Source organism: Chelon labrosus (assembly GCF_963514085.1).
Source record: "Chelon labrosus genome assembly, chromosome: 1".
NCBI lineage: Eukaryota > Metazoa > Chordata > Actinopteri > Mugiliformes > Mugilidae > Chelon > Chelon labrosus.
In genome coordinates this window covers 17,702,036-17,727,431 of record NC_140337.1, presented here as the reverse complement: position 1 = coordinate 17,727,431, position 25,396 = coordinate 17,702,036, and the positions used below count along the sequence as shown (strand labels likewise).

Genomic DNA, 25,396 nt, shown 5'->3' with positions numbered 1-25,396 from the left:
GATGGGGGAAATACATAAAAACTGTACACAGGCGACATGAAGTAGCACTGTGAAAAAAGAATAGTAATAATAATAATAATAATAATAATATAACAGTTGCCTTTAAACTCCAAAGCAGCTGACCACTTTCATTTGTCATTACCCGTCTCATTGTCTGCACTGAGCTACATGTACAGCCTGTGTTTATGATGACTTCCAGTGGAGTGATATCTGGTACGTCTATGCAGGGTAAGGAAGGAGTTAAAAAAAAAAAAATAATAATAATAAAGTTGATTTCAGTGTCTGTTTTTATTGAAAATAAAACTGTCATTGTAACATCATTTAAAAATTTTATTAAACTGACTTGTTGATTTTCATGCTTATTAAAAGAGGTTTTCTTTTCCCTTTAAAATTGCATTACTTTTTTTTTATTTGCCATGTTAAGGAAAACTACATTGGGAAATGGGTTTGGTTTAAATACAGAGGCAACTATGGGAACAACTTTGTGATCCTTTAACACTTCTAAAAATAAAGTCAAAGTGACTGCAGCCCTCCTCTATGGGGACACTTCCTGCTCCACCGTGAGGACCGGATATGCCACCAAAATAAAACAGATCATCTATTGTCAGTGTATGTTAACTTGGTAAGAAGCATGACCAGCCACGTCTTCTTCCACCTTTGCTAAAGAGTTGCACTTTAACTGGCACTTTCAAAGGTCTCCGTTTTGTTCTCGTTGGCGACCCCTGTGGCGACAAGTTGTAATTGCAGGTCTGTTTTAATTTCAAACAGTATTTCCTGAGTCACACTGATGGTCTGTTGAACATTTGGTCTGCCTGTCTTTGTCAAAGAGCTGGCTTATGGATCATGTTTCACTAACTGTGTGCAGCTTGCTATCTCAGCTTTAAACATCCATGACACCACAATGCAGCATTAATTAATATATATATTTATAATAACAAAAAACAGGCAACATTATCAGGTTATGAATGCAGACTTGTAGTGTGGTATTTTCACAGCGTGGATCTGTTATTTTATTCAAGCTTCTTCCAAAACCGTGCAAAATCCACATCTTTACTTCCTGTCCTCACAGTGGAGCTGTCCTGAGAAGCAGGGAGCCAGAGTGGACGTTTATAGTGGATGTTGTAACCCCATGTACCAGTCACTGACAGATACATGTTCAAATTCACCAGCCGTTCAATACTAAATCATTATTATGTGTTTGAAATCTGCCAGCCGCTTTCCTGTTCTGGTGGCTGTTGCTAATTCCCTAACCTGTTCAGTCCACCCAGCTCAGCGGCTGACAGCACTGATTCAGTTTATGGGTGCGTCCTAACACTACACATCTGTGCTTTCTCTTTCTGTGGTGTTCGTTGCTTCCCACCGGCTGCGGGACCGCAGGTTACGTTCGGGGGCCATCACTTGACCAATGGGGATGCGGTGAGCCGCTAAACTGCCGCTCAACAGCAACATCAGCGTGGCTGTCAAGGTTGCCGCCCAACTGCAAGCTGGGAGACCAATCTAGGCAGAGAGAGGGGACTTTTAATAATTAATAATTGAAATGACTCTGCATGCAAATGCTACTTTCTCTGTTGACTGTATGTAGGCCTGCAGCTCTAACCATCAATTCCTATTATGTTTTAGATACAAATTCACAAGGCACTTACATTAAGTTTTAAAAAAAACATGACAAGAACTTAAGTTGATTGGTGTGATTCTGGTCATGTGATGAAAGAGCTTAAAGGGGAACTACTGTTTTTTTACAACCTGGACCTTATTTCTAGCTTAAAATATGATTGTTTACTAACCCATATAACTTTTGTGTAATTTGCAGTCAGTTGGGAGATAATCACATCAGCATATATCCATATAGTGGGAGTGACTGGGGCACCAAAACGTAGCCTCTAAATAACACATTATCTGCCGCAAAACTCGTTCATTTCACCAATATTTTGTTATGATACACTAGTGCTATTCCCCGTTGAGTCTGGAGTTACCTGTTGTCATCAACCGGGGTCTGTAGACTGACCTACAGACCGGTGAAAGGTAAATAAGCCGACCGACGCAGGTGCGCACACTGCTCAGAGATGACATCATCCAGGTCAGAAGACATTATCCGGGATGATGATAACAGCTAACTCCGGTCTCAACGGGGAATAGCACTAGTGTACGATAACAAAATATTGGTGAAATGAACGAGTTTCGCGACAGATAATGCGTTATTTAGAGGCTGCGTTTCGGTGCCCCAGTCACTCCCCCTATATGGATATACACTGATCTGATTATCTCCTGAATGACTCCAAATGACACCAAAGTTATATGGGTGAGTAAACGATCGTATTTTATGCCAGAAATAAGGTCCAGGTTGTAAAAAACAGTAGTTCCCCTTAAAGATTCCTAATTTTATGAAGGAAAGCATGCAGTGATTAAAGTATTTTTTTTACACACCATTATTTCTAATGCTAAAGAAACCTGGGGAGGTGAAGCGAACACAACTGCTGACAGTAGGTGATGAAGGAGTAGCGTGTGGATGGTAAGCATCCCATCAAACCCACAACCTTTTGTCCTGTGAATTACTACCGACACAGATCACTAATTAAAAATGTTTTGATACAACCTCAGGTAATTTCATTTAATTCATAGAACATGGTAGAACAGTCGTAACTTTTTTGGCTGCACCATACTCCTCTTTGCTGCATGCTACTCCACATCCATCACTATGGTTGCTCCCCTCTTGAGCTCTGCCAAACAATCATTCCTGGCTGACGTAAAGTCGGTGCAACTTGTTATTGGTGCAACACCTCAAAAACAGAGTGAAAACTCTGATATGCTTCATGCAGAGAAATTTACCTGGCTCTGATCAGCTTAACCAGCGCTGTGTGAATTTGTTTGGCAAAGACTTGAATGTAACATATGATCTATTACATTCAAAAGCCAGCTTCACCACTGTTGACTTCTATAGCTATTCTACAGAGCATGCAATAAAGATGAGAAAGAGCTAAAATGGAATCACTCTAGCATAAATAAATGGAGAAAAGCGGATTAAAGACTTTTGCGCGTACTTACAGTTCCCATCATATTGCTCAGAGCGATGTCACCATATGCAGAGAGAAAAGCTGCAGGCAGAAGAGGGAAAAAAAATAATTAGGCTAAATATATTCTCCACACATTCACCCTCCATTTCTCTCCAGGTATGTGACGTTCATACAGTAGAGTGGATGGTGGCTGCAGTCTATTTTGGTCGTGGACACAAAGGAAACTCCAATTAAGAGCAATTTGTCTAATGTCAGCAAATTAGCTTCCTGCCAAACTGGTCAGTAATGTCGTTGCTGCTCCAATTGGCTTCTGTACTCATGAGTGAAAGCAAAGAGGTGGAATGGAAAGCCTTTCAAATTAGATCAATGAAACTGAGCTGTTAACTGTCAAAATGAGAGATTTAGTGTTGCTATGCACTTGCTGTTTGGCACAAGAGAAAGGTAAATGAAAATGATTGTAAAACGATGTGAAGCAAACAGAGGGATAAGGAGAGTGGGAGAATAGACTGGGTAAGCAAAGAGAAAGGATTTACGGTAAAATGACTCATTAGAGTGAATGGGAAATATATATATAGAAACAAGAAGAATGCTGAATAAGCTAAAACATTTTCTGCCCGTGGTCATTACTGCCCACATGCCTTTCAAATTTATTTAATGCAGCCATTTCATCTGATCAAACCAGAAGATGAATGAGCTCATGCGTCATGATGTGATGCTGGTGGCACCTTAATGACTCAAATTATGCAGGAGAATTACATAAAGTCACGACAAGCAGAGTCAGAGACCCAAATAAACTGCTTGGGTCTAAAGTTTAGAAAGTTAGAAATATAGCTGTGCTTCTTTGGCTCCAGGTCATTTCTGCAAAAACTGTCTTTTGGTCAAGGCTGCAGCTAAACGTAAGAGAAGCACGGGAGTCTCCAAGCACATTATTAAGTCTGAAAATGAATGTGAAGATGCATAAAGTCCCTAACAGGACTCGAGGTTTGGTTGCTATAAGGCTTGGGTAAAAGTAAAAGGGAAAGGTCTAGTATGCTACAACCAGTATGCACAGTATATGACTGATTCAGCATCACAGAAAGAGGCAATACTTCTACTACTTAAATTACTTATTTTTGTCTCCCTCTAGTGACAAGCTACAATAAACACAACTTAATTGACGGAACAAAGCCATCTAAGGCAGATTTTGAAAAACAGGAACATCCGCTTTTTTTTTCCTTCCAAAAATGGTTTAAAAAGCAAATTCTCACAATGTGTTTGCACTTTCATTGCGTTTTACATCACCACTTATGTAACTGCCACGTCACATGCAGAGGCCCTGTCATTAGAGGCTTGGGGCTAAAGATAACAACTCTCTCTGTGAGTGTTTTTTGTTTTGAGTGTATTTGTGTCACCGCTGGCAATGGCAAAGAGGTGTGTCCTCCAGCTGAAGGTGAAGAAGAGTCCTCCAACAGCCATGCAGCCCAGAGCTCCGTTAAACCCCGACAGGCCCGAGTACAGAGACTCATGACGCACTGCCATGGATAAACCTGCCACACACACAAACAAACAAAGTGAGACACACACACACACAAAAAAAACCCTGTCTGTTTATAAAAACCAATGAGTCAGAGCTGTGAGCAGATCTGGGAATAATATGCAAGACAAAAACAACACACACACACAGGCTAAATTACTGCATGTCCTGCAGTATCAGACTTGTCCATGTGGTGGTGCTAGACACACGTTGTCGAATGTTTGCCTTCATTTAATTTGCCTCTAACCTAATAAGGCAATTGCTGTTTTTTTCCTCAACATCAGCACAGACAAAATTAGAATAACTAGTCTAGAATGGAGGATTCTGTTAATATGTGCTCAAAACATAATGAAATTAAAGCTCTAACAATAGCAAATAATAATAATTTGCTGTCCTGTGTAACAGTGTTTACAGGATGTGATGCGTCACCGAGGAAACCGTTTGCCAAGTGCTGATGAAGCTGCCTGTCTACCTCTATTTTACTACAGTGAGTCTGCAGGAGTAACGAAGAGACACTTAACTGTCAAACGTATATCCTGTGCAGTTAATATATCTCAGTTGTAGCATTTTGGTTTCTCTGCATGCAGAGTATTCATGAGGCGTGTGGATGAACACCACCAGGTCAGTGCCATACCTCATGACTCACAACCCACTCTGACGCTGAAGTCAAAAAGCAGTCTACACAAGGGTAGCGGGGGGGGGGCAATCTGACCCAGATAAATCTCAGCAAGGCCCCGAGGATCGACATTTTCTCTGCTGGCCCGGAGCACCAGCTGCACCGCATCTCTCAGTCCACACGTGAGGGAGAGCAACAGTAAAATCACACCGAGGTCAGAGAAAGCTGGGCCAGCGAGATCAGCTGCAAAGGCTAAAATGAGAGGGCACGGTGCTTCACTTTCACATTTGTAAATGTTAAATCTGTTACAGACAAAAAGAAAAAAGTAATCTATTCCTCAGTGTACCAGGAGAAACGGTAAGAATGCAAGCAGCTGTGTTTAACTTTAGGAGAACTTGAGGGCTTTCTGTGTCAGAGCTGTAAACTGATAATTGCCTATTTTGAAAATCAGGGTCAGCACACAAACACCTGTTAAAGCAATACTGCCTACCATGTCAATAGGTATTATTATTAAAGGGGAACTACTGCTTTTTACAACCTGGACCTTATTTCTGGCATAAAATACGATCGTTTACTCACCCATATAACTTTGGTGTCATTTATAGTCATTCGTCAGATATTTAGATCTACATATATCCATATAGTGGGAGTGAGTGAGGCACCAAAACGCAGCCTCTAAATAATGCATTACCTGCCGTGAAACTCATTCATTTCACCAATATCTTGTTACGATACGCTAGTGCTATTCCCCATTGAGTCCGGAGTTACCTGTTATCATCATCCGGGTCTGTAGATTGACCTGCTAACCTCTGACCTGGATGATGAGGATGTGAAACGGTTTGTTGTTCTTTGGCCAGCTGTTCCTCTCTCTGCTTCCGCATCCACCTTTCAACGAGCTCCTCATCCATATACTCTGGCTCAAAACGGTAAGGGTGTCCATCATAAACAAAGTCGTCGTTGTCCACAACCTCAGAATCAGAAAAATTTCAGCCATGTTGCAAAAAACTAGCAGTAGCAAATTACAGGTAAACAAGCCAATCGGTGCGGGTGCGCGGGACGCTCAGAGATGACATCATCCAGGTCAGAGGTTAGTAGGTCAATCTACAGACCCCGGATGATGATAACAGGTAACTCCGGACTCAACGGGGAATAGCACTAGTGTATCGTAACAAGATATTGGTGAAATGAACGAGTTCCGCTGCAGATAATGCGTTATTTAGAGGCTGCATTTCGGTGCCCCAGTCACTTCCACTATATGGATATACGCGGATCTAAACATCTCCCGAACGACTACAAATGACACCAGAGTTATATTGGCGAGTAAACGATCATATTTTATGGCAGAAATAAGGTCCAGGTTGTAAAAAAACTGTAGTTTCCCTTTAAGGTTACAGTGTTGAACGTTTGTGAGCAGGAAGTTTACCTGGCTTTCTGTCTAACGCTGTAACAAGCACAGTTTATTTTTTACCATGAGTATCATAAACACTTCTTGTACACTTCCAATATTCAATAATTTTCCTCCTCTTCAGCTCCGACAAACAATCATTTGCTATAAAACAAAATTATTATTGGTTATGACACATTAAACACCCCGGCCTGCTGCAAAGAACAGACAGATTTATATGCCGCCGATAAGCTTCATCAGCACTGTGTGAATAAATAATAATCGTGTAGCAAATTATGTTAAAGAGAGAGAAAAAAAATCCTGTACCATAGCTTTAATGAAAGAAATGGACCAATTAAAATTTAATCTGATGTGTGGTGCAGATTAATAGTCAGGGCACAATCAGAGTGATCGATACTCGGTGGTGTGAATGTCAGTACCAACTTTCATGCAATCCATCACAGCAACAACAACAACATTGCTGTAGAAATAGTTCAGTCTCAACCACTCCGACAGCCACACCGCTATCCACAAAACGGCTCGTTATAGGCTTAACATACATGCGGTAAATTGCAGCTGTTGGATTATATTCAATCGTACATGTGTGTCAGATAAATTAGTAACTTGTTGCTAACAGCATTACTGGTTTAGGCAGAATTTCAACATTTTTGGAGGTGGCATCCTGCTTGCTGGCTGCCCCATTGTTGGATACAGCACTTGGACTCTCCAGTAGACATGATGTATTTCTACCTTCCTGAATACTGCCTGACTGTGCAGAAACACAACCCACAACACTCTCTTTTGTCTTACATATCTTTTACATACAGGTGAACTAATGCAAATGTGCTCCTGGATGGGCTGTTGACATAATGACTATGCATTTTGACCAAGACAAATGAGTGGAAATGCAAGTTTCTATTCTGCTTGCTAGGCAGTGCTGCAGCTGTACCACTATAAATCTCCCATTTTTTTAACACAGAATTTTCAGTTGTAAATTTTGGAAGCTCTTCTGTAGAGAAATAACCCCGAGGCAGCACTGTGATTGATTTTCGTATTACCATGCAGTGGGAGCTGCAGTTTAGCTGTCTGGTCCTGAAGCAGACTGACCACACCCCTGTACTGCCTCCTCACTCTGCTCGTCTGCTGGACCAGTCTACCATCCACTCCCCATTTCCTCTCACCGTCTCTCCTCTCTCATCTTCTTCTGCAGTCTTTAGATGCCCCTGCCCTTCTTGTCTCTACCTCGATGCACATTAGATTATCTCCCTGTCCATTGTCCTGTTCATTCTCAATGTTTCCTTTTGTTTTTTACCCTCAGCACTTCCCTCGTTCTCTTCCTCATTTCCTTCATTTCTACTCCCCCCTTTTCCGCAAGCATGTCAGTAAAGACTAATGGCGGCGTGGGAGGAAACCCCTAGAGGACATAAAATGTTTACTGTTTTTCTAATGTGTCCCTGTGTCACTTCCAATGTGATGCTGTCTGTGCTAATAAAATGAGTCAGAGTGCTCTTACCACATCAAACTCAGCATGTCTCCTGCAGCAACTAGCTGCAGACTAAATAGAAGACTGTGTTATAGTTCATAATGACCGACTGAAATGATCTCCACATAATGCCCTGTTTTCCACTCTGAGTGGGTAATGGCTAACTTTGCATTTTAGCCTTTGCTCTTTATTCAGCCGGTGAATCTATCATTGTGTCCTTTGATGTCTTTGAGGGGGAAAACTGTTTTTGGATGCAGCTGAATGGATTGCAGTGACCAGATTTCCAGGGGGCTGATTGTCCACGCAGCGTTTCAAGTGTTTTGCATGTGTGACTAGACTACAGCGGTGCCATCGAGTCCAATTTTTGACACCGCGGTGCTTCGAGCTAATTGCTAAAATTGGAACGGTAACATGCTTGCAATTATTATACCAGCATGCTGATGTTAAAAAGGCTTAGCATTTTGCTAATTGGCTCTGAAGACAAAGTACATCTGAGGCTAAGGGGAATATCATGAAGAGGCGTTATTAAAATTCATCCCGCGCGGTGAACAGAGGACCAAAACACAACCAAGGTGGCTGGTATGACTCAGTTTATACGACAGATAAAAAGATTCAGTTCATTTACACTGAACACTTCATTCATTCCCCAGACCGTATCACTCTTCTTCTAAAGGCCGTTTGTGTAACATGCAAAGGTCTGACTCAAGTCCATTAGTGCCAGTAGCTAAAAGAAAATAGCTAAAGTGGGTGTTAGCCTTTACCATAACCTTGGTAGTTTTGTAGTTAGCTTTGTAAGTATTCCTACATTTTACAACACTGCTATTTAATGGAGGTCGTAAATAATCATCGGTCTACGAAAAAAACAACTTTGTCCTCCTTTCCTCTGTTCACCTGCTAAATTCCAGTACGTCAAGCCAAAAATCCCAAATATGAGATATTTACTCAAAAATACCTTTGTGCAGTTTCACATCGTGAACACAAAGAACTCAGAAATAAGCAGTGAACCCCGGATGGTTCCTCCAGCTGCCTCACTTTCATTTACTTGCTGGTTTTTTGATCCCACTTTGAAGCATTTCTCATTCATTATCCTACAACCTGAACACAGCAGAGGGTGCAGAGGCCCTGGCCTACATACAGCCCCTGATCTCCTCCTCCAGAAACCCCTCACGGGAATGGATTACACCACAACGCTTTGAGTGACAGCTCTAAATATGGCTTCACACGCTGCCTGTGTTTCAGGTGAGCCTCGGGTCTCTCCGCTTTCATGTTTACCCAGGCTACTTCTTCCGGGTTCTGACTTCAAAGTGTGTTTTAAGCTGAACCTATTACTCATGGAGAGGTATGTGAAATTCAGCTGTTGTCAAGAATCCACACATCTCTCTACTGTTTTTGTACAACCGAGTACAAGAACAAGAACATTTGGGTACTCCCCTGATACTGAGTAATACAAAGACTTGGGAATAACATTACATGTACAGGCATATGTGAATGCCATAGACTGTATAAAGATGCTTTGCAAAAGTAAAGCGAAAGCAAGTAGAGCTCCCCCTGGTGACTGGCTGCAGTATAGGTCATAAGCTTCATGTTAGTGGGTGGGACTTGCACCAAGGATGGTTTCTATGATTTTAGGTAGTTAATATAATGTTGATGCATTTTCAAGTGTCAGTTTTTTTTGGATAAGTTTCATTTTAGTACAGAACAGGATGTGACATAATGTCGACTACCAGTTGCCATGCCAACCACTCCGCAAAGCGGTTCTGTGGGACCCTGAGAGTTGTAAAAACAAATTTTGAAAACAAGTACAGTGTATAATACAACATTTGATTGTAACTGGTGGAGGCAGAGCAGGTAGTCGAAAACACGACTGAGTCTGGCAGGAGTGCGGTTGGGTCAACAATATTTCTTGTGCTCTAGCACTCTTCCAAGGCTAAATGATCACAACGTGCAACTTTTTAATGGACAATATATCTGACTTCACGGCCACAGCTGTATGTGTAGTTGGCAGCTGACAAGACGAAAGCTGATTTGATCCACTGGAGCTGGCACGTATCTGCTAATGCTAACACAAAAATTCTGAACTGTTGGACTTTTTTTTCAGCTGCCGATTTATTATAAAAGAAAGTAAAGTCCTTTGGCAGACATATCAAGGGAACAAAGAAGCACCATTACTATATAATAATGTATTTTTTTTTTTTTCTCAGTTTTATTTTGTGGGTTTTTTGTTTGCTTTATCAAAACCATTGGATGATCTGAATGTGTATGATTCACACAATCCACGACAAACTAACCAGTCTTCAGACTTCATGTTCATGTTTCAAGACCCGTCTTGAATTTATTAACAGATCTCAGAGTGTTAATCTACTGAGCACACAGAGCCTCTATTTTAAACTTCTGAACACTAACCTGTCGGCTCCTAAATCGTTGATCTAGTTCTTAATAAATTCCGCAGTAACACAATCTTTAACCCAACATAACAATATACTGTGGTTAACAAATGACATTCACATACTTTTGCAAACAACTGTATAGTTAGTATCTAGTCTTGTCCTGACTTCATATGGTAGCAGATTAACACAATCCTTCTTTTTCTTTCTTTGTACACACACAGAAACTACCATCATCTCTTTCCTGAAACCAACACAGAATATCTCTACGCTCAGCATTTTGTGAAGGATAATGAATGCAGAAAAGACGAGTGAATGGTCCAGGTCAAAGAAGACGATAAGATGAGAGGATTAAAGCAGATAAAGGATTTAAAAGAAGAAAAAGGCAGGTCATCGAAGGGAAGCGAGACAGAGGAAAGAGGACACAGCCAGGGGCAGGACTGAAGTGTTAAAGAAAATGGTGTCAATCCAGTACACAAAGACAGGCACTTTCAGATCTCTCCGGCTTCTAGAGGCTCATCTTTTCTTCTGTGCTGCATAACCATGTATTTTTCTCTCATGCTGCTTCTTTCTCTGGCACTACTTCTTCTCATTCACTCACTTTTCTCCATTTGACATTTTCTTCTTTATCTCTTGACATGGATCTTTCTTTTCCCCTCTGGTCTGTCAAGCATGATCGAGTTTTCAGTCTGACCGTGCAGCATATATTCACACTATTAACTCGCTCAGTGTGTGCCGCGGCTTTATTTGTTTCTGGGTCTCGTGGGTGGGCATTTACATTTATTCAGGGTGGCTAGTTCACCAAACTCTTATGACAAAGCTGCATCTAGTGTATAATAACACAATAAAAATAATAATTCAACCTTCTTATCACATTCTGGCAAAAAAAAATCTTTGAGGGATTTGTTTTAAGTAAGAAAAACAATGTCCTTGAACCAACCAGAAAAAAGGGCCAGGTGTGTATTCCAGGCTATCTGCTACATTTAAGATTTATTTTTCCCCATTTTAAAATATAAATCAAAGTATTTTTGACTTACTAAAGATCACTAATAATTTAACTTTTGACTAAACTTGAGACACAGTGGAAAACAGGTAAAAACATGACTGTGCAAGTAAGATATGATGGCAGAAGGGAAATGATACAGAGACCTTGGCATATCTCATGTATGCATTTAGCTGCCACGCTTCTGCAGGCTGTTTCCTCTCGGCACTGTTGCCTTAACGACATCATTACAACCATGTCTTTTTGATGACTCTGTGTGTGTGTGTTAGCATTTATCCACAGGTTTGTACAAGTGTTTATGTATAAGCTCACTCCCACTCTTCTTTTTTTTATGGTATGACTCATAGTTACAAACACACACACACGTACACATAAAAAGTATTTTCAGACACTGTATTGCACTTACAGCGATCAATGGACGATGGGTCGAGCTTCCAGCATTTCTCTTTTTCCCCTCAAGCAGATGTAAACGGCTCACACAGCCACACACCTGTGTGTTTGTATACAGACCAGCGGTATCGATGTCCAAGCAGCAGCTGCTACATTTTCATATTTATGCGTCTGCTGCTGTCTAGCTGGCAGAGAGAATCATGAACCTTACCCGACTTTAACCTCGTAAAAACATACTGCAATTTAACATGCAGGGAGCTGTGCCTGCACTCTATGAGAGCTGCTGACTGATGGTGGAGGATTTAGTCTGTCAACTAAGACAAACGTTTATGACACTGCAATATGCCGTTGGTACAGGCATGATGACTAGTGTCTGTATGACTGCAGCACACTGTTTCAGTAACCAGTAAAGCATGGTTAAGTAATACCTTAAGGTTTAAATTGTATTTCTTTCAGGTAACATAGCAACTCTATTTAAACGTTGAGCTATGAACTTGAATTCCTTGCTCAGCAGAAAGCCATTTCTATCTAATCTTAGTTCATGGTTCTAATGATAACATTTATTTTTCAGGGCCACTCGACTCATTTAATACTGCGTTCCTGACTCTGCAGCTTCTTCTGTACCTGGATCGTTTCCACAGCTCAAAGGGATGCAGTCCAAGTCAGACAGTGTGTACCTGCCTGTCACCCAAAGTCATCTGGGATATGCTCAAGCTGTGACTGCACAAGGTAAGTAACTGTAGATAATGGATGGATTCACAAGTTTGGGAAATCATAGAGAGAGACAGATCAAGAGACAGAATGGGAACAGCAGCGTGGCTTAGGGTGGGAGACATCGACCATGAACAGTCCCAGATTTAAGCCTGCCTGGGTACCCTTGCTGTGGCCAAAATCAAAACACCTACCCAGTGGGTAGAAAGGCACAATGTAAAATAAAAACAAGGTCATTTACCATTTAAAAAAAAATGTGGCTTCAAGGGTAAAGCTAGAAATCTGCCACCTTCCAATAACTCATCCAAAACCATATTTTGTCACACCCTTCTTCCATGGGAAATACAATGCACCTGGCTTTCTGATATAAATGTTGTTTAAGACTCATCAACTTTCCTCCAAAAGCACCTAGGACAAGAAGACTGACATTTATGTGTGAGGTAAGAATTTTCTTGTACATTCTCTAAAGGCCCTGAAAAATTACTTGTTAAGCTGCGGTTATGCACGGCACATTTGGCCTTACATGCATGGAGCGTAATGCCAAAACAGCACCGAAGCCTTTTATACAGGCACTTTGACAGATGTCTGGAAAAACATCTCATCTTTTCCAATTGTTGTAGCAATCTCCCCTATAAGTCCGGATGCCATTTGGGAATCTCTGAGCTTCCTGCATTGATTCAGGTACAGAGATGGCTGCAGAGATGGACCTGGTCAAGGACTTTTGCCTCCAGCTCATCCATTCTGCATACGGCACAGCTGCTTCTTATTTTCATTCGCCAATAGATTGAAAAACAAAACCTTACAAAGGCCACCAATCGGTGACTTCTGAGGTTGCAAATGAAGCCAAGTGAAAGTGCTAAAAACTGCAGCTCGGAAAGCGAGACGTTAAAATGGCCAACTTCGTAACTGTCCAAATATGTTACGGTCTCTAAGGCTCAACAGACACATAACATATTAAGGGACGCCAGACAAGCTGTAGATCGTGTCATGTTTGTCAGGTTTGTGGCAAACCAAACGAGACAATTTCACAGTACCCGCTGTATCCAAGTAGTGGGCGAACCGTTCGAACGTGTTATCGTTGACTGTGTTGGTCCCTTACCTCGCACAAAAGCCGGTAACAAGTTCCTCCTGACCATAATGTGTGCGGCAACTCGTTTTCCCGAGGCTATTCCTTTACGCAAAATCACTACAGCTACGGTTGTGAAAGCCTTGGTGAAATTTTTTTCCGTCTTCGGCCTACCTAAGGTAATACAAACCGATCAAGGCACAAATTTTATGTCGCAGATTTTTGCACTGGTAATGAAACAACTTAACGTTTCCCACTGCTACTCCAGCCCATACCATCCCGAGAGTCAGGGGGCGTTGGAACGTTTCCATGCCACATTGAAATTGATGCTCCGTGCATACTGCTTCGAAACTAATAATGACTGGGACGAGGGTGTCCATCTCCTTCTTTTTGCAGCCCGTGAGGTGGTTCAGTAATCCCTGGGTTTCAGTCCAGCCGAGTTGGTGTTTGCGCATACCGTGCGAGGTCCACTGTCTCTGCTACAAGATAAGTGGCTGAATGAATGTAAGGAACAAAACCTCTGTGATTACGTGGGTAATTTCCGTTTTAAACTTCACCGTGCTTGCCAACTGGCGAAACAAAATCTGAAGGCGACACAAACAAAAATGAAAAAGTGGTTTGACAAAGACGCCAAGAGTCGCAGCTTCACGCCAGGGGATAAGGTTCTAGTTTTACTGCCTACTCTCGGATCAGCTTTGCAAGCGCGGTTCACTGGTCCGTACGAAATAAAAGAAAAAGTCAGTGATCGGGATTACACTGTGGCTACGCCAGATCGTAGGCGGCGGAGCAGGCTGTGTCATGTGAACATGTTACAGCCTTATGTTGACAGAAACACTGATTCCCTGTGTCATTTAGGTGGCGAAAGTAAGACCGTTTTGGCGCTGTCCGGTGCTGAAACCGCTGCAGGGGTTCAGGTAACAACGGAACTGTCCAGTGCTGACATGCCAGACGCGCTAGAAGACGGGCCCGATGATGTCATCTCTCCCTCTCTTGCTGTCGTGCAAGGCCGCTTTAAAAATTCTAAAATGCTATCCGATCTTGATCAGTGTATTACCTACTTAAATGGGGCTCAGCGCGAAGATGTGATCAGTTTAATTATGTCAAACTTAGCGTTGTTTTCTGATGTGCCGACTAGAACTCATGTCCTTGAACATGATATCGATGTGGGGACTTCGCCTCCTATTAAACAACACGCGTACAGAGTGAATCCCGACAAACGTGCTCATTTACAACATCAAGTTGACTACATGCTAGAAAACGGGGGTGCGGAACCAAGCTCTAGCGCATGGAGCTCACCATGTCTCCTTTCGGTGAAGTCTGATGGGTCGGATCGTTTTTGTACGGATTTCCGTAAAGTTAATGGCGTCACTAAGCCGGATTGTTTTCCTTTGCCCCGTGTTGATGACTGTGTTGATCATGTTGGCAATGCGACCTATGTCTCAAAACTAGATCTGTTAAAGGGATACTGGCAAGTACCGCTTTCACACCGTGCTAAGGAGATTTCAGCGTTCGTGACACCTAGCACTTTCCTGCAATATACGGTAATGCCGTTTGGTGTGCGAAATGCTCCTGCTACTTTCCAGCGCCTGGTTAATACGGTGCTAGCAGGCATCTGGTTGTGAGGCGTACCTTGACGACATTGTGGTACATTCAGGGTCGGAAGGAAGGAAGTTGAAAACTAAACATTGCTACAGCCTAGTTGAAAAAGGTTTTGAATTAACTTGTGCCACTTAATGTATTTGTGTACAAATGTTACCATAGTACAAATATTTGAGGTGTTTTTAAGTAACGGCAACCATAAACCTGCTTAATGCAGGGAAACGTCAGTAAATTGACCCTGGTATTGAGCCTGGTACGAGAACAGGGTTCAACGTGTGTCAAACTCTGAAAAGACAATTTCAATTCCTAACGGAACATGACCCACATTATATTACCATGTAAGATCAACAGAAAGATACACTTTACTATCCCTCTCACTCCTCCCACGCCTGCACATGAACACATAGACCGAGACTCACCAGCCAATGTTCCCACTGCTGATCCCAGCAGAGCGTGGACAGCCAGCAGGGGGGAGTAGAGCAGAACAGCTCCCAGGATGAGGAGGGAGGGCCCGAGGTCTCCACATGCGAAGATTTGACCCACGCCAAGAGGGATGCCACGTATCACCTGGACAATGAGAGGAATCGTAGAGAATTTGGGAAGAGTTTTCTCCATCTGCACGTGTCATAGCGCGGATGAAATTTCAAGAGCTCCTAAACACATAACGACAAAAGGCGTGGGATATATTTGGGAGACTTCATCCACAGTCTAAATCTTCCCTTGTTCTTTTGTTACCCGACTCTCTCACACACACACATATATAAGCTGCATTCCCAGCAGTCAGTAAGAGGTAGAGTTTCCATGGTGACGTGATGTGTGCACCTGCCCGTCGCTGAGATATTTACAAGTCATAAATGGCCTTTAATTCTGTAGCTGACACACAACTTTGTGTACGTGGGCGTGCTTTCTGTGTTTGTGTGGATGTGTGCGCGTTAGTTGTAAGATTAAACACGGCGTCATATATATGGTAGAGCAGCCAGAGCACTATCCTCAGCAGAATGACTGAAGATGAAGACATTAAATATAAATAGGACTGACGTCATCGCCATCTCTGGAGTGAACCATATGAGAGGAAGAGAGACGGAAGGAGGAAATGGAGACGGGTGGAAGAATAGGAAGGAGTAGAGCCATAGAAGAGAAAAATGGGATGAGGGGAAGGGAAAGCGAATGAGAGGATAAGATTGCTTCACAAGAACCATAAAAGAAATCCGCTGTCCTTCGAATGTGGCCATACAGTTGTTTACTGTAAAATGAAGAGATAAAAAAAAGGGACAGCGTACTGAAATAGTGATGAACTAAGAGTAGAAAGTGGGAGAAGGACTAAGAAGATTTGCATAGCAGAGCAGAGGACTAGATAGCGACTGGCAAGAAGAGAGGCAGAGAGATGAAAAGAAGGATTTAGAGGTTTCAGATCTCCCAAGTAACAGACCAAAGGGAATTTATGAAATGAAAGGGGCAGCATTTACAAGGCGCGAGACAGACAAGAGGGAGGGAAACAGGAAAAATAGACTGAAAAACCAGGGGAGAGAAATAATCTCAGATGGTGAAACTTGTAGAAAGTAATCATTTGGTGTAAAGGACACACTGTGCCATGGGCTGTGATGCTTGTTAATAGAATCGTGTTCAAATCTTGACTCTATATTCAGGACACCTAGCAGTGCTGAGAGGGTTTATTCGGCGTAACTAATCCAGTTTAAACAAATTCACAGTCAGTTTGAAGATCATCGTGTACTGGGAACCAATGAGCTGAATATATGTAACGCCGTGTTCATGCTCTCTGTCAGATAGTTACAGAACGAGGAGTCCATTTACTTCTCCACTTAGGTCATGCCTCTGCCCTCAGTATTGTGTTTCCAGAGGGGAACGGAGCGAGGTAATGATGGAGTCAAGGAGAATGAGTGTTTTCCTACCTTACAGGGAGCATGTAAGCTGAAATGTTGCATCTATACTGCTTAGACGAATGTGGTGAATGACTATCCTGAATTTAACAGCAACTCCAAACAACAGCGGAGGCGAGGGGGAGCTGTGGAGTAGTGGTCAGAGAAGCAGCTTTGGGACAATAAAGGTGTCCATGCGTCTATGTCCATGGCTGGGGAGCCTTGAACAAGCACCTAAAACTAATCTCCATGTTTAAAAATGGATGGGTCAAACTGAAATTCTCTTCGATAGCTGACAGAGTTGGGGCAGAGAGAGATAACAGGGTTACGTGCAGCAAAGCTTAACGGTTGGGATATGGCGGTAATGTCAAATGCATCTCAGAACGCAAGATTATTTCAAATGATTTTCAAAATCAATTTCCTCTTAGTCCATTTCTCTCACATCACTTGTATCTTGCTAATGTGTAGTTGTGTTTTCAGTTTTGCAAACTACACTGAAATTCTGATGGGACTAAAATCACAGTGGTTTCCATGGAAAGGGTAATTTTTCTGGTTTTAAGTCACATGGAGGCAGGTTTTGTTGCATCTATTTGGAGTTTCCTATATTCATAACTTTCTCAATTTGGTACGAGACAGCAGGTGCACAAAGCGTTCATCTAATTGTTCTCCCCCAAAACACTCGGAAAGAAGCTCAATGAGCAACAAGAATAGACCAGCGAGTGCAGTTGTTGTCCATTAAACCAGAGCAAATTAGTCACAGGATCTGAACGATACTAAATGGCCCTGTAGAGCTGAGTGTACCTGCAGAGCTGTGTGATAACTGTCTGTGGGTTCAAATCAATGAGTGATTTATTTCACGTACACGTCTAGATCTAGTGTGGTACAGCTTTAAACTATATTATTGGATCAGGCATGATAGATTTTTATGTGCTATGCTGCTAAATTGCTCACTATATTCATTAGCTAGTCACAAACTTTGTGTGTTTGGTGTTTGACAGCTGGTGCACAGTGGGTTACCAAATCGTTTTCTTCACGAAACATCTGGAAAGAAGCTTAATGAGTGGAGAGAGGGGACCCGGCAGTAGATAAGTTGTCTATAAAACCAAAGCAATAAACTGAATGATACTGAATTGGCCTGTAGAGCAGAGCGTAACTGAAAAACTGAGATAATTATCTGCAGGTTAATTTTTGCGAATTGCTACGCTGCAATAATAATGAATTTGTACAGTGGAGCTAAATGTTTAGACAATGTGTGTACAGTATACACACACACATGTTAATAGGAATTTGTGTAGATTTTAGTCTTTGCGTGTAAGCTTTTGTCGTCCACATAATCAGCTCATACTATAAGTAATACGTAAATACGCGGACAAGACATTGATTCCACTTGAAAGGAGGTAAAGATTATCAGATTTGGATCACATAATCCGTTTGGTCCGTCTCCAAACAAAAGCATGGAAATTAAAATGCAAGCGCAGAAATGCCAGCTGGCTCGAGGAGATCAAAAGCCCAGTGAAGCAGCTGGGAAGAGTCTGGATTGTTGTCTTGTGAGAAGCAGCTCAAGGTAAAGTATCTCAATTGAATTCAGCAGCTGAAGAAAACAAATTTCTTTAAAATGCACAATGTGCAACAGCTTGTGTTCCAATGAATAAGATATTAAGGCCTTACTGCTGTTTTTAGTCCTTGGTTTTACCAAACTGACTGCAGAATCGCTTAAATCCCCCTCACCAAAACCTGACAGACACTGATGGTAAGCTACGTTACCCTGCCCAGCAAAAGAACAGACTCTTTCTAATGTCATAAACACCTTAACTTGCATTCAAATTTGGACCTTCACTATGAGATCCAATCAGCCCAAACTGCTAATTAAAACAGTTTGGGCTGATTATACTTTCCAAACAGGAGCTGCAATAGCCACTGTTGCTAAGTAACTGGTGAGTCATAGCCGGCTGATCTTATGCATACTATTGTGTTTCTGTCAGTTACTTGCTCACTCTGGAGACCAGCACGCAACACAGCAGCCACACTGAGGATAAAAATGACCTTAGCTCGGCTTGGTTTTTGTATTCGTCATTCATCACACATCCCATCGCCTCCGATCTTTCCCTTTGTTACTATTAATGAGCTCCTCCTGCTCTTGTGTCACGTCACCTGATGCTGCCTCCGTTTAAATATCACCGCCAATGTTGCACTGACAGAAATCCTCAAAGCGGCAGCTCACTATTTGAAGACCTTACGAAGGAACAATGCAAAACTGGGTGCTGAACTGTTTTCTGAGCAGATTCTAAGATACGTTTTGTGATAAAAGAGAACCAAGACAAACCATTAATGCAAATAACTGTCATGTGTTCAGGATATGTCTTTGAACCGAGCAGATTTTTGTGGCAATTGTGTGACATGGCTCAGGGAAAACTTAGTGACTTGTGAATACATAAAAGGAGACATTATCTGCGCTTGCCAGCCTGTTTCAGCTGTTAAATATTTACACATATGGACATATCCAAATGAGAATATTAATTTCTTATCAAAAGACACTGGCCTGGATTTACAGCACTATTAAAAAGTCAGTGTAAAGAAACATAATTGTTGTCCTTTATTTGTACTAGAGTCTAACAACGCCCTAACAGCCTCAGAGAGAATGTATTCCTTAAATGTGAAGCACAGCCCCCCCTGTGTTTTGAATCATTACATTTCCCACATCTTAAAGTTACATTGCTGTAAATGCACTGTTGAGCACCAGTATAGTTAATAATATCAGTAGTACTTGAAACGCAAGGAGACTTGCGTAGAAGGAAATGGTACATTTTAAAGAGAAGTGGGAGAAATAAGCTGATATTGCGCGTAGGAAACGAATGTCAGGAGATTACTGAGCAGTAGCGGGAAACAACAACATCAATGGAACAACATTACAACGCCAGCAAACGAGAAATCAAAACACAGGATGTCAGAGAAAATGTGGAGTAAATGAGGCAGATCATTTACATGGCTTCTTGGGCTGTCTCCCTGGTTAAAGGAATGCATGCAGAGAGCGCTGAAAGTGACAGTTCCTCTTACAATTGAGGTATTATAACTTCAGACTTGAAAGCGAGTTGCAAGTAAAAAACAGGAGAAGGAGAAGTTCTCCCTCAGACTGGAAACAGACAAATTCAATAGATTCTGAAAGAAGTCACTAAGGCAGGGTTTGCAGGGAGATGTCTAGAAAAGTTTGTCTTACCCATAGACTGTATAAATACGGACGTCTTGCCACTTCCTTGCATGGCAACTGATAGACGCCATTATGTCACACATCCTGTTTCTGCAGCATCAAATAACTAACACTTGAACATGCATCAACATCATATTAACTACCTACAATGACAGAAACCATCCCTGAAAAAAATTATTTGACATGTATTTAGTTTGGTGCAAGTCCCATCCACTAACATGGAGGAGGTTGAGCTTATGACCTATACTGCAGGAAGACACCAGGGGGAGCTCTACTTGCTTTGGTTTCACTTTTGAGGTGCTGTTCCACTGTTCCTCTTCATACCGTCTACGGTCTCACGACTGGGTGTGGGGCATACCTGTATTGCAATGAGCTCTGTGCCATTGGGCTCCAGTGCCCCTGGTGGTGTAACTGGGTGATGCGGAAAATAAGGGTTGCCTGGGCCGGTGCAAAGGAGGTAGAGGATGATGATGATGTTGAAGGGAAACACAGCAGCCGGCAAGTCCCAGCGGTCCAGCAATGAGGACAGGCCGCTAAACAGAAAGACACTAAGGAGAAGAAAGAGGAATACCAATAACTATTCATTAAAATAACAAATCCGTCCATCTGCTGTTAATTAGTCATCTAAGATGTAAAGAGAGACAACATCTGTGCAGCTGTTCTCTGGCTGGTGAAAGTTTATTTAGGGAACAGCGTGGTCTGGTCAAAATATGCATTAATAAGAAACGTCACCTTAGTTAATTTTCAACGAGAAGCTTAAACAAACTTCACTCTAAAGAATCATCACCGGCTGTCACTAAACAATCATTCTCTTGTCTGAACCATGAACCTTTACTCTAGCAGTGGCAGTTCAGAAAACAGTCACATGAATGACTTTAACAACAGTCGTGGCTGTTTTAAAAGGTGTACACAGTTTTAGACCTTCAATTGCCATCGTACTACAGCCCTAGGAGCTGTGTGTGTGTGTGTCTGTCCTTGTTTTTAGTAAATTGTGGGGTCCAAACCCTTGAGGAATACTCACGTTGTGGGGCCCCACAACTTTTTGAGGATTAAAACCTGTGAACTCTTTGTTTTAGGGTAAAGGCAATTAGGTTAGGCTTAGGTACCAAGTTGAGATGCTTAGGTTATGGGGCTAGAGAATGCATTACGTTAATGGAAAGTCCTTTCAAAGATAGAAACACAAGTTTGTATGTGTGTGTCTTACCATGTAGCTGACCCCAAGCAGACGGGCAGCAGCAGCCACCAATACCAGTCTCCAGCTGAGCTAAAGACCCCCATCAGCAGAGACACCAACATGCCATTAAAACCGTGTAGGCCTCCTGTCACCTCAGCACTACACAGACAGAACAGGAAGGGTCACGTTTCACTATTACATCATGCATTTGCAATTTTGAAGACAGAATGACAACATATTTGTAATACCCTGATGAACAGTGAAATCATAAAAAGGCTTTTTGCTTTCATGTTCAAAACACACATTAGTTTTTTATGGGTCCTCATGAAACAAGCTGTTCAATTTTAATGAGCCCCAGGGTGGCAGTAAATTTATTCAAACTTAAAAAAAAGAGGAAGAAGAAGAAGAAAAATCAACATTGTGAGCCCCAGTTCAGCTGGAACTGTTTTTAAAACCTTAAAACAAGGCTGAATATTAGCATATTTCGCTGTGTGTGGCATAAATATTGGGACAAGAGCTAAAATTAGAACTACTAGGTGATGGGTGCACGCAGGGCTGTTATTTATAAAGCTGATTCTATTGAAATTATTCTCTTGAATTTTGAGTAGAAGCATTAATCAACTTTAAAGGTAGAATAGAGAAGAATATAAGCTTGTCTTAACAACAGAATTATTATTATTTATTTATTATTTTTTTTTTTTTTTAAAGGGGTGGTACTTTAGCGCGTTAATTACGATTACAAAAAAATTAACACGTTAAAAAATTTGTGCATTTAATCGCAGTTTGCATTCCAAACAACACAAAACTTTTGTTAATGCGCGATTTCCTGGTACACCGATTGCACTGATGCACACGTCAGAACTCGGCTAACGGCTACCAAAATGGAGGAATCGGATGCTAGGACTGATAGAAGGCCTTCCATCAGCTTGAGTTTGCACACCACCAAAGCACTTCAACCCTAAGATGCAAAGCATGTTGCAGTGAGCACAGAAACCGCTGGAGCTGTTAGCGCTAGCAGTCCTGGTCCGAGTACGGACAAAGTACTTAAAATGGCACTTTAACTTTATGTCTCTTCAGTTTTGGCCAGGGATATATTCTTTCTTTTCCTACTGAGCTTGAGTTTACGATATGCATGTCTGTGTCAATTATTTGATTCAGTCTTCCACAAAAATCCATTTAAATAAAAAAAAATGTCTTTTTGGGGCGAATATTGTTATGCGATTAAAATGTGATTAATCGAGAATAATTAATTGCAAAGCCTCTAGTTATTTATTTATTTATTTTTGAATCGAGTCCCACCCCTAGTCTTTTTTATAAAAGGTTTTGTCTCTCGTCACCCTTAAATATGTATATTTATATATATATTTTTTTTATAGGTTTCCAGGTTTTTAGGTTTCAGGTTTTATAGTGGGTGTGTGTTGTTTTTTTTGTTTTTTGTGTATTCGTGCCATTTTTACCTGTCTTGTCCCATGATAACAGCTGTCAGCGTCGAAGCCAGTACACCCACAGTGCCCAGAAGCCCCTGCCAGGGGGAAGCCCAGAACAAGGCAGCCAGGATTAAAACACCGCTCAGTGGGTTGTTGGCTAGAATCACTCTGGTCACCCCTCTGAGGACCCACACCGCCAGCTGCAGCACAAAAGCGTTGTCTGAGGACACACAAGAAAAACACCGTCCCTGAAAACAACACTTTAAAGAAAAGCGTTTGCAGATGTTGTAAAAGTGGAACTAAAGAAACAAACTGCAGCACAAAAACAATCCTCAGCTGTATTTCTTGATGCCAGTTCAGGGTTTTGTAAAGTAACCGAGATAGGATATTAATGATGATTACATTTACTATTGGAGGAAGAGTGCAGCAGCATTCACTGTGGGAGTTGTGTGATGACTACATCTGCATATTTTAATGGCGATGTAAGCGTTTCTGAGTCATTTAGTTATGCTTATGTTAATGTAGCACTGTCCAAGTCTTTTGGAAAAGTTTTGTAATTAATGACATTATGAGAAGACTCAATGAATTATACGTCTCCCTCCCAACATATTTAGTCACATAATATTTTAAACTTTACACATGGCTTCTTGATTAGTAGGTTTCAGGATGTAGCAGATCTTTGTTTTCCTACCCTGCATGTACTTTTCCAAGTGCTCCATGTCTCCAGTGAGCAGCAGCAGACCGTTCAACACACGCTGACTGAAGCTGGCACGACTCCTGCTGGCCTCCTCCACCTCTGTTTTGGTTTCCATCCACATCTCTGCAGCTGCTCCACTATTAATGTGATAAATATGTTGTAATATAGCAGGACACCCTCAAAGTTCTTCTTTACTTTGCTTCTTCTTCTTTCTTTCTTCGGTTGCTGCCTTGTCCCCTTCTTTCTGGTTCATCCCTTCTTCCCCCCCTCCTCTCCCCTCAACAGTGAGGAGGTTTAAGGGGGTGACTTATAAACCGGCGGGTAAAGTATTCACTCAGCTCTGTCGTGCCAAAGAAGAGCAAAGTCCAACACCATCAGCATATGTCTTGGAGAAGGAGATGGTCCGTCCCTGGGTCCTGCTCTGTTTTCATATTTCACAATCACCATGTTCCTCTGTCCTCTCTTTCCTCTCTTCTCCGTCTCCCCCGTTGTGACATCTCTTTACCTATTGTTTGTCCATTTAAGCTACTCATCCACTTTTTATTGCACCGTGTGCATAAATGTTTGCCCTTCCTTCATTGGTGAAGCCATTAGTGCGCCGTGTGTTATCTTGAGTTTTCCCAAAAGGTGTAATATATAATCCAGATATCTTTGCTGCTCAGCCATCTCTCAGAAAACGGATGTAGGGGAGGAAACATTGACACCGGATCCTTCTGTAACTTCTAAGAGGCATTAACTCTACTTTTGGCTTCATGAAGACTTTTAGAACTAAGAGTTTTAAAACGATGCATGCAAACCTGTAAATCTTCCTCCTCTGTTGACTCTTTTCCAAATTTGTAGTGGCACACAACTCCCTGAATAATTTGAATAACATAAAAAAAATACTATGATTTCAGAGCAGAAACCAGAAGTACGTGCATAAAAAGTACTAGTGTGTGTACAAGTGCTGGTGCACACCCATTAGCAGCAAGTGAATGCAATAACAGCATGTCAGATACAGTCTTTTCACTCCATCTGAGCCGGAGTAGCAGGGATTTAAAAGCCTTGTTTTTGCAGGTGGGGACTGCTGTGCCATTCCAGAACCCCTGACAGCTCATCTCTCTCTCTCTTGCTTCATCTCCCTCTCCTCCTCGCTCTATCCATCTTTTATTTGCTTCAATAAATACATCCGCCTCCCTCTGCCTGTCTCTGCTAGCTTGCCTCATTCCATCAATCAAAGACTATGCAGCCAAGAAAAAAGCGCTTCAGATGGATACACACACCGGAGTGTGGGCCATAATAGGAGGAAGAGATGCATGAAAACGTTGGAAAATTACACTGTGACCTGCAAATGTGTTGGTTGTTATAAGACAATAAACACATGCAGTCGCACCTTTATTCCATATTAGGGCAAGTCACCATCAGATTTCTAGAGTCAATGCTAATATTCATATTCAATATTCATTTTGTGAATCTGTTCCACTGCAGACTCACTCTATAAAAGAGAACACACTCAGAGGGTGGAGCCATACACAGTATACAGTACGGGCTTGTCAGCACGAATGTGGTACTCTAAACTAAATACTGACCCCAGTGATGTGACATGAGGACCATTCTGCTGGTGTTAAATCATCGGGGGTGCTGGATCATAATTTTGAAAATATAATCCACTACCAGTAGTGCATGCTGTGATGAGTCTTTATTCCTCCAAAGCTGTACTCATTCTCCACAAGTGTTCAAGACGGTTAGAAATATGAGCTGCTCAGTCCCTTTGTTGGTCATTTTCAGACACTGTGTAGTTTTTTTAAAGTTTATTTTTATTATGGAATGCATAGTGCTAAGAAAATTAAGCATTTTATGCCTAAATTTGCCTGGCA

The 25,396-nt window shown here is 41.8% G+C and overlaps 1 protein-coding gene across 1 annotated transcript; it reads right to left on the bottom strand.

Annotated features, from left to right (window-relative positions):
• Positions 1-970: 970 nt before the first annotated feature.
• On the bottom strand, positions 971-23,793 carry LOC311491502 (urea transporter 1; the record flags this gene model as incomplete). The annotated part of the gene is made up of 8 exons (XM_084549437.1): positions 971-1,497; positions 3,043-3,092; positions 4,403-4,537; positions 15,580-15,727; positions 20,601-20,790; positions 21,447-21,575; positions 22,874-23,063; positions 23,736-23,793. 8 exons carry the CDS (start codon positions 23,791-23,793, stop codon positions 1,315-1,317), a joined length of 1,083 nt encoding a protein of 360 aa, XP_084405563.1. The 3' UTR covers positions 971-1,314.
• Between the last annotated feature and the right edge of the window lie 1,603 nt (positions 23,794-25,396).